General features: G+C 33.8%; 2 protein-coding genes across 6 annotated transcripts in view; one reads left to right on the forward strand and one right to left on the reverse strand.

Moving 5' to 3' along the window:
- The window catches only part of Rpn2 (Regulatory particle non-ATPase 2), a 48,437-nt gene extending 45,724 nt beyond the window's left edge, over window positions 1-2,713 (forward strand). The window contains exons 13-14 of one of the 2 annotated variants that reach the window (XM_083092930.1): window positions 1,060-1,408; window positions 2,420-2,713. In XM_083092930.1, coding sequence (XP_082949056.1) covers window positions 1,060-1,408; window positions 2,420-2,490 — 420 coding nt within the window. In that variant the 3' untranslated portion in view covers window positions 2,491-2,713. Of the gene's footprint in view, window positions 1-1,059; window positions 1,409-1,643; window positions 1,815-2,419 lie in introns of those variants that run through there. The other variant, XM_083092929.1, reaches the window with a different exon arrangement.
- The window catches only part of 5-ht2b (5-hydroxytryptamine receptor 2B), a 50,000-nt gene that overhangs the window by 16,816 nt on the left and 14,225 nt on the right, over window positions 1-18,959 (reverse strand). For all 4 annotated transcript variants that reach the window (XM_083092932.1, XM_083092933.1, XM_083092931.1 and 1 more), the window contains one exon: window positions 8,210-8,442. In XM_083092932.1, coding sequence (XP_082949058.1) covers window positions 8,210-8,442 — 233 coding nt within the window. The remainder of the gene's footprint in view (window positions 1-8,209; window positions 8,443-18,959) is intronic.

Below are 18,959 nucleotides of genomic sequence, written 5' to 3' on the forward strand. Positions count from 1 at the left end.
TGCATTTTTAATCGAGGAAAAATAGCGAGAATAATCACGAAGATTTTCTAAAAAGAGTCCTTGGTACGAAGTCCTTTGTGCGGGCGTGAAATAAAATTCTAGGATCTATCGTCAAACGATAGCTTAGCTCTCTTGAAAATCTTTTGTTTATGTTATTATGTTTCGATAATCATTAATCGATATTAGATCAAATATAAAAAATAATGTCTATGAAAATTTCTTAAGAGAGAAAAAAATTATTCCTGCTATTTTTCTGTTTATCGTGACTATTTCTTTTTCTTAAATACTTGATAAAGATCAAATCTTGATACAAATAATAGTGAGTCAATTGCATTTTTGAAATGTGTTAAGATCTATGAATTTCTTAGGCTCTTTATGGATTTCTTATATTCTGAACTTTTCAATTTTGCAAGTTTTAAAGCTATTTTAGATTCTGCGAATTTTTTAAATCTATTTTTAGATTCATAAATTTTCGAATCCTTGATTTCTTGAATTTCACGTTTTTTGATATTTTAAATTTTTACTTGAGTTTTTGTGTCTTAATGTTTACATTATTTTTGATAATTTGAATTCTTGCATTTTTTATCTTGCAAGTTTTCATCTGTTAATTCGTGAATTTTAAAAGACATATATTCTGAAATTTTTTTAAATTCTCGAATGTTGAATCGTACAATTTTCAACGTTTCTTGTTTCGTGCTTGTGAAATTTTTATGCGCAGAATTTTTTTAATCGGATTGCGTTTAATTCATTACGTAGTATTTTTTTTATATATCTTTGGATGTTTGTGTGATCTATATACGTTGAGCATATTTTTATCCCTTAAATATATCGAGCCTCAAGTTAGAAGATCCAACTCCGACAAACAAGAATGAAATCCTTTGCAAGAACGGAATCCTCTTCCTGTTAAAGAACCAATTCCTTTTCGAAACGTCGATAATCCATTACTTCCTATTTTGAAACTCGGCGGTAAACGCGGTGATTTGCATGGCAAATACACGAAAAGGACAGGATAATAGATTGCTGACTAGCGACGAGAGAAAATCTAAAAACATATTGCAGGATCCGCCTTCGGAAACGAAGGAGCTTCACGAGGTGAAAGAAGCCGCGTCGTCTTCGAAGGAGAAGGATGACAAGAAGAGGGACGAGAAGGAAGCTAAGGAGTCCAAGGAGAAGGCCGAGAAGAAAGGAAGTAAAGACGATGAGAAGGAAAAGAAGGAGCCCGAGTCCAACTTCGAAATGGTGGAGATCCTTCAGAATCCCGCGCGGGTCCTGCGTCAGCAGTTGAAGGTCATCCAGTTGTTGGAGGGCAGTCCTTACGTTCCCGTTAAGGATATTCAGATCGGCGGCATTGTTATGGTCAAACATATACAAACCGATACCGAGGAGGAGCTCGTCAAGCCTGTCGCCGGTAAGTAATAAATCTTAAATTTATCAATTAAAATTTATTATTTAAAAATATTTATATCTTTGATTTTTAATTGATAAACTTAAGATTTATTACTTTTATAAATTGATCTCGAAGAAGGCGAAATAGTGTTATTAATTTGTATTTACAATAGATAGGGAAAGAGCAATGAGATAACACTTAAAGAAATATTAAAAAATAGAAAGATTTGAAATAATTTAATTATTAATTTTTATAGACGTTGTTATAAAGAAGAAGAATAAGAAGATTAAAAGAGGAAAGCACAAAAAATTGAAAAGATTAAGGAATAGATAAAGGAAAAGATTTGTTTATTTTTCATATCTCTCTAGATTCACATATAGTATTATTAATTTTAGTATTATTAATTTTTAAATGTTCGAGATCTTGTAAAAGTCTATCTTTTATACGCAATATATATATATTATCAATAACTTTATAATATATTCTTAATATTGTTTAAAGAGGAAACAGAAAGAAGAAAGTAATATTTTTATAAATTTTTATAAATTAATTTTGAAGAAGAAAAAAGAGTTAATAATTTATATTTATAATAGCAGAGAAAAAGATGAGGCAAAAATTTTAAATAAACATCAGAAAAAGGAAAGTTAAATTATATTTTAATTGAACAAAATTTAATTATGGTTCAACTATTTATTTGTAGAGGAAGGAGAGAGAGATTGGAAAAGTAAAGGAAAAGATTTATTAATTTTTTTCATATATATTCACATGTAATTATATATATTAATTTCGAGATTTTCAAGAGCTTGTAAGATCTTATCTTTTACATTTCATCAATAATTTATAACGTTATTAAATTCCTATAGGATATTGCTTGAAGAGAAAACAAAAGGAGAAAAGTAAATGTTCTAATTACTTTTAAATAAAATTATGACAAAAACAAGGGAGACAGGAGCAGTTTAGTCTGGTCTTGCTACTTCAGCACCGAGAGTATGCTGTAAGGGCGTGTGCCTGAGCGCTTTCGGTTTGTTTCAGCTTTCGGGCCGAAGCCAGAGGAGGAGAAGGAGGCCGACCCACCCGAGCCTTTCGAGTATACCGAGGATTAAGGGTCGGAAACACGCATCACCCCTTCCTGCTATCTCGACGTCCGTCATTCGTCATCGCGATAAAATCGCGATATGCTTGTCGTCACTTTTCGTTCGAGCCTGCTTTTTTTTTTTAATATTATCGCAATCTTCTTTCTCTCTCTCTTTCTCTCTTTCTCCCTTGTGCGTGTCTGTCTGGTCAACGAAATACTCTGCGAGCTCCAATAAAAGACGTTGCGTCAGATCTACTCGTGTTATCAGTGTTGTTTACCTTGCAACCTTTAATTAGCAACATATAAAAGAGACAAATTAATCGATCGCTCGCGAATTTGGTTTCTTACGTCGAATTATATAGATAGAGCTTCTTTCTAATCTATTTACGATAGATTAATCTTCATTAGAGGCAATTAAATGAGAAAACGAGAGAATTAGAATGTAATAAATAATTGCTTACAATTATTTTATACTGAGCGCAACGATTGTAAATAAATTGATGCTCGACTTTTTCACGAATTTTGTTATTTTCTACGAATTAATAAATTAGAATCTATAATTAATGTTATAATTAAATTAGATTTTTATTAAAATAATTGCAATCTCTCTTTGTGAGGGATTTTATATTTCTATTTAAATTTTGGCTAATGTTAAGCCATACTTTTTTTATATTTTGCCATTTTTTAGGAATTAATATCGCAAATATGTTGTAAATTCTAATGAAATTATCTCATGGAAAACAATATATGTGTCATTATTCTCCTTTTACATTCTTCTAATTATAATTTTAGAAGAATCGAGTAGAATGAATGATATATAGATATGTAGATAGATAGATAGAAAATATATAGATATATAGATAAGTAGAAATATCTATGGAACAGTATTGTGTGTTTACTTTTGAAAGAAACCTCGTTTTAATTTTTAGAACGTTTAAAAATATCTTATTTTTAAAACGCTTAAAAATATATCTTATTTTTAAAACATTTAAAAATATATCTTATTAATTTTCATTAAAAAATTGTTTCAGGAAACTTGCTTTCTTGCAATTTCACGATATCGTCTCTTGAGTAAATGGGGAGGGGATTGTCTTTTGTGAAAAACTCCTACAAATCGTTTATTAATAATTTATAATACACTCTTGGAAACAATCCTAGTCATTCTCACACGTCCATTTGAGCGCTTTATCTCGAAAGTCAATGTATAGTTTCTGCTAGACAACACACTCCATAATTCATCGCGCTCGTCGTTAAACTTTGACGCGGGGTTCGCGGGTCACCCCCGCATAGACATGAATCTTCCTTGAAATACGCTTCCGCTTTTAGTCTCCGTCGTGTGTAATGGTTAGCTCGTGTTCCGCTTCCGCTGTTGGCGATCGTGATGATCGAGCGTGGGTTATAACGTCCGTCGGTGAGTACATGTAGGGTGAAAGGGGGACGAGGAAAGGGGTTGGGAGGGAGAAATGGACGTTCTCTCGTTGCAAGATTATGGCCCACGCACGTGTACATCCGTCGCACGTGCGAATTCCGCTCGACGTCACGTTGATAATACTCGTGACGTGACGTCTCGAAGGGATCGAGGGAAGCTCGGCGAAGACGTCAACCGCGCTCTTTAATTTTCCACGTTGGGATTTAAGTCGCAGGAAATCGAGGAACCGAGAATTCCCAGGGATTCACCACGCGCCACGAAATCGGGGGATGAAAAAGTTCTGGGATTTAAACACTTTTGTATGTCAGTTTTCTCTGAGATCTTTGAGATTTTCAGATGCCGAAGATTTTCGACGAATGAAGAATCATTATCTATTCCGAGCGGTTAAAATAGAAGTTCGAGGATTCTCCTATCCTTGAAAATTTTCAAATCTCGAAAATGCAAGCATCTGACGTCTGAAAATTTAAAATTCCAAAAAGAAGAGGAAAAACTGAAAGAATAAAAAAATTAGAATTTTTAATTTAATTTTTCTATTGAAATTCAAGATAGAAAAGAAGTCAAAGATTCGATAACTCATTTTTTACAGACATTACAATCGAATAAAATTGCAAGGAGAACTTTAGTTATTTTAGGATTTTGAAAATTTAAACATTCGAGATGTTAAGAAAAAATTTGAAGAATGAAAAATCCTTATTAATCAATTTTGAGAATTTTTAAATTTAAACAAAGCATTTCAATTCTAAAAGTGGAAATTATTTAGAAGCTAAAAATTCTCGTTTATTAAAAAATTTAAAAATTGTAGAGATTTAGAAATTAAAAAGTTTTATCAAATTTACGAGTATTAAAATTTTGATATATATTATGATACGATTATATTAAAATAAATATGGAAATTTTGTTGCATCCTGTTAAAAGTATTTTCATTTAAAGAATTAAGCCATTCACATCGAAAATCAGCAGACTCACAAAAATTTGCGACACTAAAACTCTCGATAAAAAAGTTACTTCAATTTCATGAAAAGTTTGTACGAAATTTTTTTGATATTTAATTTTAAAAAATTCGCGTACTGCTGAAAATATCCAGGTAATAGGAATGAAAGAGCATTTAGACTCTACAAGTTTGAAAATTCACAGATAAAAAAATTTGAAGAATGAAAAGTTTTTATTAATCGCGTGACTCTTGAGAATTTTTAAATTTAAACAAAACATTCAGATTATAAAAGTGAAAATTATTTAAAGGTGAACAATTCTCGAATTATTAAAAAATTTAAAAATTCTAGAGATTCTGAAACTAAAAAATTCTGTTAACTTCACGTGTATTAAAATTTTGATATTTGATATTTTGATATTTTGATATTAAAATAAATATAAAAATTTTCTTGCATTTTATTACAAATATTTTTATTTAAAGAAAATTAAACCGTCGACGTCGAAAATCAGCGGACTCGTAAAAATTTGCGACATTAAAACTCTCAATAAAGTTATTTTAATTTCATGAAAAGTTTGTACGAAATTTTTTTGATATTCAATTTTAAAAAATCCGTTCATTGTTGAAAATATTCAGATAGCGCAGGAATAAAAGAGCATTCGAACTCCACAAGTTTGAGGGAAATTTGCAGATTTATCTATATATTATCTCTCTCTCCCCACGTATCGCGTAGGTGTGAAATTCGGATTAAAGTGCTCAAAGTAATTGATGTTACAATGCAAGAGCGAGGTGCGGAGAAAACGCGAGTGTATAACCGGACGGAATACAATTTTTGTCGCGTTGGGCGACAAATTTCACTCCGGATGTTGGATAGAATTTTGAATGAGTGCACGACGGCTGCGAAATTTGGATCAATACCCAAGTAAGGCAACGCGCTGGTAAATGGTGCTGTAAAGTTGCTGAAACTCGTCCGACAAACTCGTCGATGCGGCGTTCTGCGGCGATGCTCGATCCTCTCTCTCTCTCCCTCTCCCTCTTTTGCTCCCTTACCCTCGCCCTTTCTCTCTCTCTCTCTCTCTCTCTCTCTCTCTCTCTCACGCTCGCGCGCGCCGCGAGAAACGAAAGTAGTTTGCACATTTGCAAGAGCAGTTTGCAAGCCGAAGCAGCTTCTACGACGATGAACACGCTCGAGGTAAGAAAATAACCTGTTAGACGTGCACTAGTCAGGTTCCTGAGGGAGCACCATAACGCCGGTATTTTCCACCGAATCCGCCGCGTCACGCTTTCGTTTCGCGGAAATTAAAGTCGACGAATATAATTACTTCATTGTCGCGTAATTAGTTGGTTTTCTAGCGCGTCGTACTTTTACAGGGGCAGAGAGGACAGAAGGAGGGTTGCCGTCGCAGCCTTTGACATGAAAATGAACGGAGAGTACACATGTGGGCGATAACGAGCGAAGACGAAAGAAAAGTCTCCTTTTTATACCGGAATAAGAGTAAATCGTGCTGTGGAATAATTACTCGGGACAAAACATGAATTACGAGGGTGGTTTGAAAAATCCGTGCAAAGTCAGAGAGATGGCACTGGTGTGTATCGAGATTATTTTCAGTTAGTAGCATCTCTTGGAAGAACACACACCAAGTTTCAGCCAGATCGGTCTATTTCTCTGTGTTTGGCGTTCGTTTGAATCGCGGAAGTCGAGTGATTTCCAAAAAATGGATGAAAAAGAATTTGGCCGCAAAATTGATGGAGTTAAGGTTCCAACTCGTTCCGCATCCCCCCTATTCTCCAGATTTGGCTCCCCGGACTACTACTTGTTCCCCCAATATAAAGAAATGGCTGGCGGGAAGGAGATTTTTTTCAAACGAGGTGATTGCGGAAACGAATGCCTATTTTGTAGAGTTGGACCAATCCTATTATTCGGAAGGGATCAACAAATTGGAGCAGCGTTGGATGAAGTGCATAAGCCTAAAAGGAGATTACGTTGAAAAATAAAAAAGGTTTATCCCAAAAAATTAAGTAGTTTTCATTTTTGCACGGACTTTTCAAACCACCTACATAAAAGTACATAAAAGTGGAAAAAGCGCGAAATGCATGTCGCAAAATGCATTCGCTGCATTTGGCAGCGAAATTTCAGCAGTCGAGCAAGTTTTCGGGGCGATTGCGAAACAAGTGGTCGGGAAATTTATGAGAGGGACGCGAAAAATACACTCCGTTCCTGACGGAACGAGATCGCCGAGCGAAAAACGCACGTCGATGCACAAGTTTCCATATTAAAAATCCGTTCAGTCCTTATGCCGCGTATCGAATGATCGATGGCCAACGTTTCCCGCGCAAGCGGCGATAAACTTTCGGTCACCGTGATTTCACGTCCGCCGTTTCTGAGACGGGGATTTTGTGGCCGCGAAATCCCGCAATTTTTCGATCGTTACGAAAAATTAAAAAAGATTCTCGCCCCGAGCGAAAAAAAATTATTGCAATTACATTTCGGGGTCGCTGGAAATGAGAGGTGTTTAATTTTTCAAGATGCGGAGCGAGCGGAACAAAAAAGAAAGTGTAAGAAAGCAAACAGAAACATGTATAGGGTTCATTTTTAATTATTAATGTATACAGAATGTCTGAGAAAGTCACCTTTTGTTCTTTTAATAATAGATTGTTTGACCAATTTCCTCAGTTGTATCGAAAATATCGAGGCATCCATAAATAAAGAAGTGATTGAAAAAGAAGGCTTTTGCAGAATTAAAGCTACGACGTAATTACATTCTGTAATTAATTTCAGGTGTAGTTTATTTATAATAAAATTTTAATTTGAGGTTTAATTGCAAAGATATGTGATAAGGAAAAAAATTTGGAACTTTTTCAAAAAGTGATGACTCTACTCGATATTTTTGCTCTCTCTCTAAGAAGAAAATTACTTTAAATTGACCAGAGAATCTAATCTAACTATTAAAAGGATATCCGGAAATTTTAGAACACTGTATAAGAAATAAAAGTGAACTAGTAATATAATCTGACCAACAACTGTCTTTATTTATTCGCTTAATAATTAATTAATTAATATTCATATAATATAAAAATTAAAAATATTTTAGAAAATAATTAAAAACTAAATATATATCTTTTTTTAAATAGATTTTTAAAATTATAAATATATCAAAAATTTTGAAAAAATAAAAAGCTCGTAAATATAAATATATTACAAAAAATTTAATAACTTAATAAATTTAATATAATAAAAAATTTAAAACAAGACTATAAATATATTAAGCGAGTAGATGAAGACAGTTATTAATCAGACTACATTTTATCTCGTATATATTTTTATATAAGATGGGAAAATAACAAAAGAAAAATCGAAATCGAGAATGTGATGAGACAGACTGAGCTCACCTTGGAATACATGAGGCTCAAGGGCAGACTGATCGCGATGCTGAGGATCCAGACGAAGCTGATCTTCAGGGTGACCCGCTTCTTGGTCTTGTTGCGTCCAAACTTCATCGGATACCGTAGACTCAGGTAACGGTCCACGCTTATGGTGCACAAGTGCATTATGCTCGCGGTGCAGAAGAGAACGTCGAGGCAGATCCAGGCAAGGCAATAGACCGACGGTAGCGGAAAGTATCCTGCGAAAGCAGCAAAACGACGGGGGGTGAGTCTCGTACCCGCGTGAAGCGCGACTAATTAAATCCCGACTCAATTAGCGGCGTTCTTGGCTCGCCGAGACATAAATTTCAATTATCTTGACATTCGTCGTTCTTGCGCGATGTTTTATTCGCGGAATGTCGTCCGTATCAAACAGATTTTCATACCGAGACGTTGTGGAAATAACGACAGCGAGATTAATCAAGCTCTCGAGAGAAATATTTACATATTTTGTGAAACCTGACTGTATGTCAGGGATATAAAGAGATTAAATGGCTCTATCAAAACACAAATTTAATAAGAATCAGACGTGAATGGTAGCGAACATTAATTTTTCGATAAAACTGATTAATGTGGAGGAGATGCAAATTTTTCTTGGTTCATATATCAAGTAAATAATTGAAGTAATCTCAATTCGAGATTCTTAATAAATCCCTCTTTAGAGATGTATATATTTTGGAAAGTATTTCTCATTTATTTCGCGCGCAAATATTTATTTTTGATATTAAATTAATAAATTAATAATAAAATTTTGATATTGAATTAATGGCTCTATCAAAACACAATTTGAATTTGGCGACAAATAAGAATCAAACGTGAATGGTAGCGAAAATTAATTTTTCGATAAAACTGATTAATGTGGAGGGGATGCAAATTTTTCTTGGCCCATATATCAAGTAAGTAATTGAAGTAATCTCAATTCGAGATTCTTAATAAATCCCTCTTTAGAGATATATATATTTTGGAAAGTATTTCTCATTTATTTCGCGCGCAAATATTTATTTTTGATATTAAATTAATAAATTAATAATAAAATTTTGATATTAAATTAATGGCTCCATCAAAACATAAATTTGAATTTTGCGACAAATAAAAATTAGACGTGAATGGTAGCGAAAATTAATTTTTCGATAAAACTGATTAGTGTGGAGGGGATGCAAATTTTCTTGGTCCATATATCAAGTAAGTAATTGAAGAAATCTCAATTTGAGATTCTTAATAAATCCCTCTTTAGAGATATATATATTTTGGAAATTATTTCTCATTTATTTTGCGCGCAAATATTTTTTTTTATATTAAATCAATAATAAATTAATAATAAAATTTTAAATTAATATTATATTAGATTCTATTGCTTATATATATATATATATATATATATATATATATATATACTTAATTTATTATTATTTAAATTATTATAATCTTATATGTGCGCGAAAGTTGAATTATTATTGATCATATCTATCGAAACTGTCATTACGTCTCTTGGTTTCTTAAGATGACGCAATATCGAGGTGACATCGATACGTCGGTTCGCCGGCATGCACGATAACGATAGACAAGCAATTTGCATGCGTAGTTTGTTATGTAAACTTTGTAAAGGGCGTGGCAATTTTCCTTTAATCTTCGCTAGATTGCATTCGAGTCAATTCGGGGCTATTCGATATTAAATTTTCCGTTCCTCCCCCTTTCTGAGCGACGATACGCGGAAGTGGCGTAATATTATAGCAAATAGAAGGCTGTTATTTCGAGATCGATGTTAACCGTCGCGATTTTATCCTTTCCTCCTCTTTCTCTCTCTCTCTCTCTCTCTCTCTCTCTCTCTCTCTCTCTCTCTCTCTCTCTTCCCCGACCTTTAAACTTTGTTTAATAATTAATTTCCGTGTCGAGTCTCAAAACGCGAGTGCGCTGCGTTTGCAACGCGTTTTTTTTTTCAATTATTTATTTTTGCAAGCTGCCAAAGGCCATAATTGATACGCCCACTCTTCGTTAATAAACGTTTTACATCCGATGGATATATAACTGCGCGTAAAACTTTAATCTATCGAGCAACTTCCGGTTGTAAAACTCTCGCCAAAGGTCAACCGTTGATCTCACTTTACTCGCAAGTAATTAATGAGTAATAAATACACCCGCTTTGCAATTTACTTCGCAGCTGTTCTTCTTGCGATGCGATTTTTCTCATTAGAATTTAACTTCAATAAGAAATTTTTATTTATCCTCGAAAGTAAACACACGATTTTTCATCAGGAAAGATATTGAGAAAATTTAGGAAAAAACCAAAAATAATTTTAAAAATGAAGGTTTATTTCGAAGAAAATTAGTTCAATTATCTCTAATATTTTAATATAAAAATTCTACTTATTTTTCAAGTCAAGCTAAGATTCAATTAAGATTAGGTCTTAATTCATCCTTAAAGTATACTTTAACGGGAGATTAATTTTTAAATGCGCCAGGGCAAGAGCGGGGGGGGGGGGAGGAAAAGAGGAAGGATCGCGTTTTGATGATCAAAGTGTATTTTTAAGGAAACAATGGTTAACCTTTGAATCGTCGAGGCGTTCTCTCTTTGTCGAATCATTTAAATTTCATTCGTCGTGTCGTGCAAATTTCGCGTGGGATGTCCCATTCGTAGGATCGTGCCTCTGGGAGAGTCGAGGCGGGGGCGGGAGAGGGATGAGGGGGGAGGGGGGGAGAGGAACCGAGGGAAGAGCACTCGGCGGATCCCGCAACGAAACGACGGGCGGTTAATGCACGAAGGAGTAGGTGGAATTAACGCAACTCTGCGTGTCGAACAAAATTACCGTCTACGCCGGGGCAACCCCCGAAACTTGCATATTCATGCACCCCACCGGATTATCCAGCGCTCGCGCGCGCGTGTTTGTGCCGGCGATCTTTAATATTTCGCTGCTTTATTAATGCAAAACCGTCACCCGTCCCCCGGAGATTCGCGCGCACGTATGTGCATCGTTTATTACCGAAGAAAGGATCCGCTTATAATTCATACGCCGTTCCCCAAACATTACGTTATTATGTACAAAATTCACATTTACGGTGCACAATATTACGAGCAATGCACATGCGATGCATTGTGTGCGCGCGTTCGTATATGTCGTGTAATTACGATGCAACAGCCCCGAGATATATGCTCCGGTTCACCATGAAAAACTCGAAAAGACAATTATACATGCTATCGATAATAATCTAACAATAATTGAATAATGACTGCAATCCAACAATTTAATTAAATGATCGAATTATGGTCGAATAATTGAATAGTAATGGAAAATATAATTAAATATGTATAATGCGGTATAAAAATTAGAAATTATGCGATGTGTTCTGTTTATTATATATTAATACAGTTGCATATTATTAATTGCAATCATATGCTAACTGAAAGAGAGACTGATCTTTATTTATAAAAAAGGAAATTTTCAAGAGATGTAAAAGACTATAAAGCATCAAAATTATAGAAGAATCTGAGAACTCAAGAACTCGAGATTCTCAGTTTTATAAAATTGTGGAATAAATTAATCGGCGCAGGTCATTTTCGCCATAGTGTGGTTGGGAGATGTATTTATAATTAAGTCTCTTTTTTTGCATTTTTTTACACGAAAATAAACCTCTTTTATCAACGACAAATCAATGGACAACATCCGTCACCGAATTTTTCCCTCGTGAGGTGTTTAATTCGCTGGGCAAGCTCTTCATTTTCAATTACGTAAAATCAAAACTGTCAATCGAACGCGAGAAAAGTCATATCGATTAATTTGGGACAATTAGATTTTGATTTCGCTAGAGATTTTCGCGTTATTTAACATCAAATTTTAATTAATCAAAATTTATTCTCTCGCATATATAATTTATTTTTTACATTATTATTTTTATTGCGTTATGTAAATTAAGAGTCGAGCTGGCAATATTTTTCCAGTATTCATATGAAAAATTTTTCACGAGCAAATGATTTAAATCATTCAAAACTGTGTTTTATCATCAAAAATTCGTGTTTAATTAAACGTAATTTCGACAATAAAAATTAATATTATAAAAATAAAAACTTTATTAAAATATAAAAATTAATTTGTCAATTTAATTGATCTACTTTTTTTACATGATTTAATTAATTTAAGCTGATTTGAATTTTTTATTTGATTTGCTTCCCTTTTTATAAATTGTTTACCTTTGATCGCGTCGTGCAGATATTTTTGTAGAATAATCTCGCTGGAGGAGGAGACAATCGCGAGCTTTTCGCGAGAATCCGTTTTCGCTTCAAATCCTCCGTGTATCTCAGACGAGCTTTCATAAAGTTATGCGAGGCACGCCGGCTGAGTTTCGTCGTTTGACACAGCGGGGGTGAGAAAACGTCGCGCCCCCTTCTTCCCCCCGGTCTTGCTTAACCCGCTGTATTATTAAGACGGGACCTACCCGTAGAAAGTTCTGTTGTGTTATCAGCGATAAGCTAATTACGACAAGTCCGACGCGCTTTTCGTGTCCAATTTACTCGTCGTTTCCGCGCCTCGTTTGTCCTCTCCTGTTTCACTTTGCAACTTTGTTTCTTTAACCGTCGATCTCCTCAGAATGCTATGAATTTTCTACGCGACATTTTATTAAACCACTTTGCCTTTTCATGTGTCATATTTTATAAAAAAAAATTATGCATCGATTTGAAGAAAAAACAGGAAGAATTAAAGAGTATATTATTTTTAGAATCATATAATTATATAATTATATATTTATATAATTTATATAATTTAATTATATAATTTATATTTTATATAATTTATAATTTATATTTTTATATTTTTATATTTGTATCACGCTTTAGTTATATCGAGCATGATTCAGATGAAGTCTTTCTGAGGCAGATTTCTTAATAATGACTTTTTTTTTGCAAAGTTAATGTAAAAAAATTTTGAAATTTTATAGTTAATTTTGGTTTAATTCCAATTAATTTTTTAATCAAAAGAATATTAAAAGAATAATGAGGTAAATATTTGAAACATTAATTACTTTCTATTTGATTTTCTTTTGATCAAGTCGTTAAAAAAATAATCGTGATAAAATGAGAATGGATGTCCTTTCTATATATATATATATATATATATATATATATATATATATATATATATATATATATATATATATATATATTCAGTGTCTGGCCAATTAAAATCATTTTTCGAAACGATTTCAATTTCGGAAAGATTTGATTCAAATATTGACACGTCCTTTGAATTTTGTAACAGGATGATGCGTTAATATCGATATTTCGGTTAATTCTTTCGAATTAATTATTGAATTTTACGAACGTTAAATATTTCGTGGATATAATCTCAATTGCAATATTGACGTTTTTCTAATGGAAGGCCAATTTGAGAATTAAATTTCGATGAAATCCAATAATTGCACAGGCGGCGATCGAAAATCGATATCACTCTTCTGTCGTCGTATCTCCGCTTAATGTCGCTTTGGCTGTCGTGTCAATTTGACACTTTTCAAGCTTCCAATTTACTTCATCTCCTTCCCGCGATCAGATTAATGCGTCGTTTCGAGAATTTTTTTTCCACCTTATACCGCATCCCATATGTATGAAATTTTGGAGCATCCGCAAATTCAACAATGCGGGGATTACGATAAGAGAGATAAGAGAACAGCCGGAAGAGTAATAGGATCTCTGAATGAAAGGAAAAATCCAATCTATACCTGCGTATATTATATATACAGGGTATGCCAAATTGGATTTGGATCTTTCATTTTATTCATTGTAATTGCAAAATGTGTCTCTTTAGAATTTTATACTTGAGTTATATTAATTTCATACAAGTCTTCCCTCTTTTAATTAAAAAAAAAAGAAAGAAAAGGTGCTTCTTTTTTGTTTCTTTCCTTTGAAAATTTCTGGAGTAAAGAGCGAAGCCGTCTGAGGTTTCGCGAGTTGCGAACTCTCCCTAAGAAAGCGAAGATGCGGGAAACACCCAGTACACCCATTCGACCGCATTTTAATTCACACGGCGGGAGATAGAAATCGATTTAAAAGCTCGAAGTGGAGTGAAAGCGGGGATTAATTTGAAGGCACCTCTCTCCGAGAGAGGTGTTGGATTTCGAGGATTCGCGCGAGCTTCGGTCGCTCTGGTCGAGATAATTCGACGATTTGAAAACGAATTCGGGAACTGGTCCCGCTCACAGCACTCTCTGTGTACGCGGATGGGAAAAAAATACAGTCGTTCACTCTGCTATCGATTGCCGACACTACCGGGCGCACTTTATTTTTTTTACAGCCAAACTTCGTGCGGTTATGTGTCTATCCATCTCTCTCTCTCTCTCTCTCTCTGGATGTCTTTACGCGTGTATGTGCGAGCATATTTTGTATCGGTTTAATATTCTGTCGAATATCTACATCCGACAGCCGCGCTCGGCTGCTGACCCGCGGGATATTTGTCCGGGACTCGTTCGGGACGCGTTATTCCCGGTCCGAGGATCCCCGGCTGTCGGCGTCATAAATCACCGACCACTTTGTTTCGTCGAGCGAGCGAATATCGTGCCAGGTGGCACGAGCCACGTGGAGGATATTCCTTTTTTCCCTCTTTTTCACGGCCGCCCGCAATTAACCCTTTCTTCGTGCCTTTATTATTAAGATCGCTCGCGAGATCCCTTGCTCGGCGCCCTATTACTAGTTTGAAATTTCTAACGAGTTTGCGGTTGAGAGAAATGTTAATTACATTGATTATCATAGGCAACTAATTATATAAAATAAAATTATAAAAATTATATAAAATAAAATTATAATAAAAAATATGTAATAAAGTACATAAATGTGTATAAATTATTTAAACTCGTTGAAATCGTCGAGAGGAAAAAAAAGATTGCAAGTTTCGAGAATCCACCCGCGAGAAACAGCGAGAATCTGTTGTTGTTTTTTCTACGACTCGTGTATATTGGATAATAGAATGAAAAAAACAGAGATATTCGGCGAAAGAAAATGGCGGGCTTTCTAAAATCGCGCTCACATTGATCGTTGTGATGCGACGAGGCTCTCAGAATATTCGAAAGTACCTGGAGCGATCAAACTCTAGAGCGATTTGAAACGTGTTTTGACTCACAGATTGAACGCAGAGACAAACGCGCAAAAATCCTCGGTCCCCTTAAATCAATCATCACTTTTGTGAAAACGTTGGGATGATCCCTTGGGTTAGAGAAGGGAAGAAGGCTGGGAAGAGAGCAGAAAGGAATTCAGAGGGAAAGGTCTTCTTCTCTCTTCGCTTGAGAAGAGAAAGTCGGACTTTTCTTTCTTAAAATACTTTAGCGGTCTCTAACTTTTAGGCTTTTATTACAGGATCCTCGAGCTTAGCCTTTCAGGTCGGTTGAATTCGTGGATTTTCGGAATTCTTGAACCTGCCAATCTTGCTGTTGAAATCTTATTTAAAATTTTACAGAATATGAATTTAATTTTACATTTGAACAATTTGCTTGGAAAAAACTACATTATTTAATATATCCCAGCAAACACCAAGTAACATTTATATAATTATTAGTTATAATTTTCCACTCAACAATATAATTATTACATGTTATGTAACTGTTATGTAACTGTTATGTAACAATTATATTGTTGAGTGGAAAATTATAATTAACAGTTATATAACCGTTATTTGATGTTTGCTGGGATGTATCTAGCTTGATATAGCTTAATTATAAGTGCTTTGATTTATTTTAAAAATCTGCTGGTATTTTATATCTTTTTATTTATATTCTTATATTCTTATTATTTATTATATTATTTATATTCTTATTTCACACACACAGACACATAATATAATTTCCGTTAATTTAAATTTATAAAATATTTAAAGTTTCCGTGTATTGTTATTATTTATAAAGTAAACAAAAAATTTGTGTAAAGGTATCTTTTTACGAAGCAGAATTTTTTCGGACAAGTGTAGTACTTACGCACACGTTCTCTCTGTAATTCGCAACAATATCACTATTATTTTGTTTTTCACGCGTCGCTTTCACTTTAACTAATTATGATACGTCGGTCTCGCATTATTTGAAAAAATGGTTTAACAAAAATTTATACAGTTTGTGAAACATCATATTATACATTCCACACACCTATTTTCATTTAAATGTTCGAAGGTTACCCTCAAGGACCCTTCGCGCCAGTTAAGTTTCGACAGATTACCATATGGGAAATAAGAGGGATCCCCTGTTGTTGTGTCGGGTAAAACGCAACAACGATCAAGTTTCTCTTCTCTAGCGCGTTTTAAAAGTATTGACTTGAAAAATCCCCCATTCACATTTCTCGCATGAACTATGCTTTTGTAAAAAAATCTTGCCACTTTAACGTAATATGTGTAAAATCTGATCATGGGAAGATCAGTTTACCTCGAAAGAATATTTCGTAAAAATAAAACTTTTAAAATACGACGTGTGTAATATAATTCAATACTTTCGCTCTTCTAAATTTATCATGGAGGGTTTAACATTATAATGCAATTAATCGTAAAATTTATGACTTATTAGGACATATTAATTTTTCTCTCTCTTGTAATATTTTAGATTAAAATTCTATCCCGAGATTAATTTTTTTGCTTTTGAATCGTTTAGAGAAAACAAAGTTCCGTTCGATCGCAACTTTCTAAGCTTTTTTACATGTAAAAAAAACCGACATCAATACTAAAATAAATTTCAGCGTCGAGGGTGTGTACGGAATTTCGCGCGTAAATCTTATGAAATATGAGATACCTGTATACATGGTGATTTTAAAATAAGGCAAACTTTGTCGGCTTTGTATTTTATCGATTTGAATTTTTCCTTGGTTGTAACAAGAAAAAAATCGTCATCTTTAAAATCTCCATCTTGAAATTGGCTACTTTTGAAGTTAAAAGTCATGCTTGAAAGTATCATATAAATTGAATAAGAAATCTTGTTATATCTAATCTCTTCTGGAGCTTAATTTGAAATATTCTCAATCTTTTATGACATGAAAACTATCCTATCAATTTTCTCTGACGAGGAAAATTGACTTGAAATTAGTCGTAGAGTACGCCGATAAATCGCCAGCCTTTCGAAAATTGCGCGATCCTTCAAATTTGTCGAAATGCAAAGAGAGAGATTCGACATTCTCGCGGATAGAAATTTCATTCGGCGTATTGAAATCTCGCGGAATTGTGTCGGGGATTGTGTGCAAGCTCGAATTCGGGCGCGATGTATTGACACATTCTGGAGACCGTCGCTTCTCCTCCTTTTTCTCTTTCGCCTGATGGATTCCGAAGGGGTAGGTCGCGAGATGCGAATGGAAATGGCTCGCCGCAAGCACGAAAAATACCTATATTCATAGTATCCCCTTTATTTCCCATCCCTGCCATTCTCCTGTCTGCGGAGAAACGAGGAATACGAAGGAACGATAAACTTTCGCGAAGAGTCAAAAGCGGCAGTCGCGTAAAAAATTCAACAAGCTGAGAACTCGCAATGTAAAGTCACATTCGTGCGCTCTGCGCGGATCTTTCAAAAGAATTTGCAAAATCGAGAGTCTTACGAGCTAAATATTTGAGAGGATAAAAGGGCCATCGGTCAAATATTCGCGAATGAAAATTTTATAATATTGTATATTTGAATGTCCCAGAATCGAGAGGAAACTTTTTAAATAATCTAAAAATTTGATTATATTAAAAGCTTGCTTTCAATTAGGCCTTTTTCTGATTTTGATGAATCGTCTTTAATAAATAAATTTGAACTTGCAGAAATTGAGGCTAAAAAGGGGGAGCAAAAGTTGTAAAAATTATGACAGAAAAATTAATTTGAATGGGGAATAAAAATGGCACAATATTTGAGAAAAGAAATACTTTTTTTTCAGGCACGAATGCCTGAAAATTTGTAGGTAAAAATTGAATTTTATAGACTCGTAGCGAGAGCAAAGCTGTTAAAGCGATGCTTTTGCCTCACGTTCAACACTTTCGAGTGCTTAATATGGCTACCATCGTGCCATTAAACACGTCGATGCGGCCTTTGCGTCGCTGGAAATTTTGATTAACGGATGGACTCACTGATGCATAATAACAAATGATTTACTATTCACACGGGTCGGCTTAGCAATATTGACAACGGGGATCGCGTCCGCAATGATTAATCCACCGCAGACTCGCGGAGAATGAATTTCTGGATTTCTAACATTGCGCTGAATTTTATTTACCTTCGATTATATTGACAGCCAAAAGTTAATTTATCGAAAAATAAAGAATTTTAAACGTTACGCATTTAAAATATATAAAACACATTTTTTTAAAATTTTTTATTATGAACGATTTATTCAACAATAAAAATTAAGAATACAGAAATTAAGAAGAACGAAGTAAACACTTTAAAGATATTTTACATATTTTTCAAAAGCATACATTTTCAAGAGCAATCTAAAAATTATCTAAATTTTCAGTTTGATATTTGGTTTCTTACCTTTTCTTTTTCTTTGAATATTAATTTTTCAAAATGATAATCGTTAGATCTAGTCTTTTGAATTTTTTAGATCTTTGAATTTCCTGCTATGTTGAACAATATATTTATGAAAATGACAGCGTCAAGTTATGTTAATTAAAAATTTTATTTTTTATTTTGTATTAATTGTTATAGCAAAATTAAAATAACTATTTTACATAATATTGTGTTTTTAATGTAACAATATTTTAAAAATTAAAATAATACTATTTTATGCGAATTAAAA

The sequence above is a fragment of the Camponotus vicinus genome, unplaced genomic scaffold (assembly GCF_025532165.1).
Source record: "Camponotus vicinus isolate PSW18456_S1 unplaced genomic scaffold, iyCamVici1.0 SCAF_3, whole genome shotgun sequence".
NCBI classification, from domain to species: Eukaryota; Metazoa; Arthropoda; class Insecta; order Hymenoptera; family Formicidae; genus Camponotus; species Camponotus vicinus.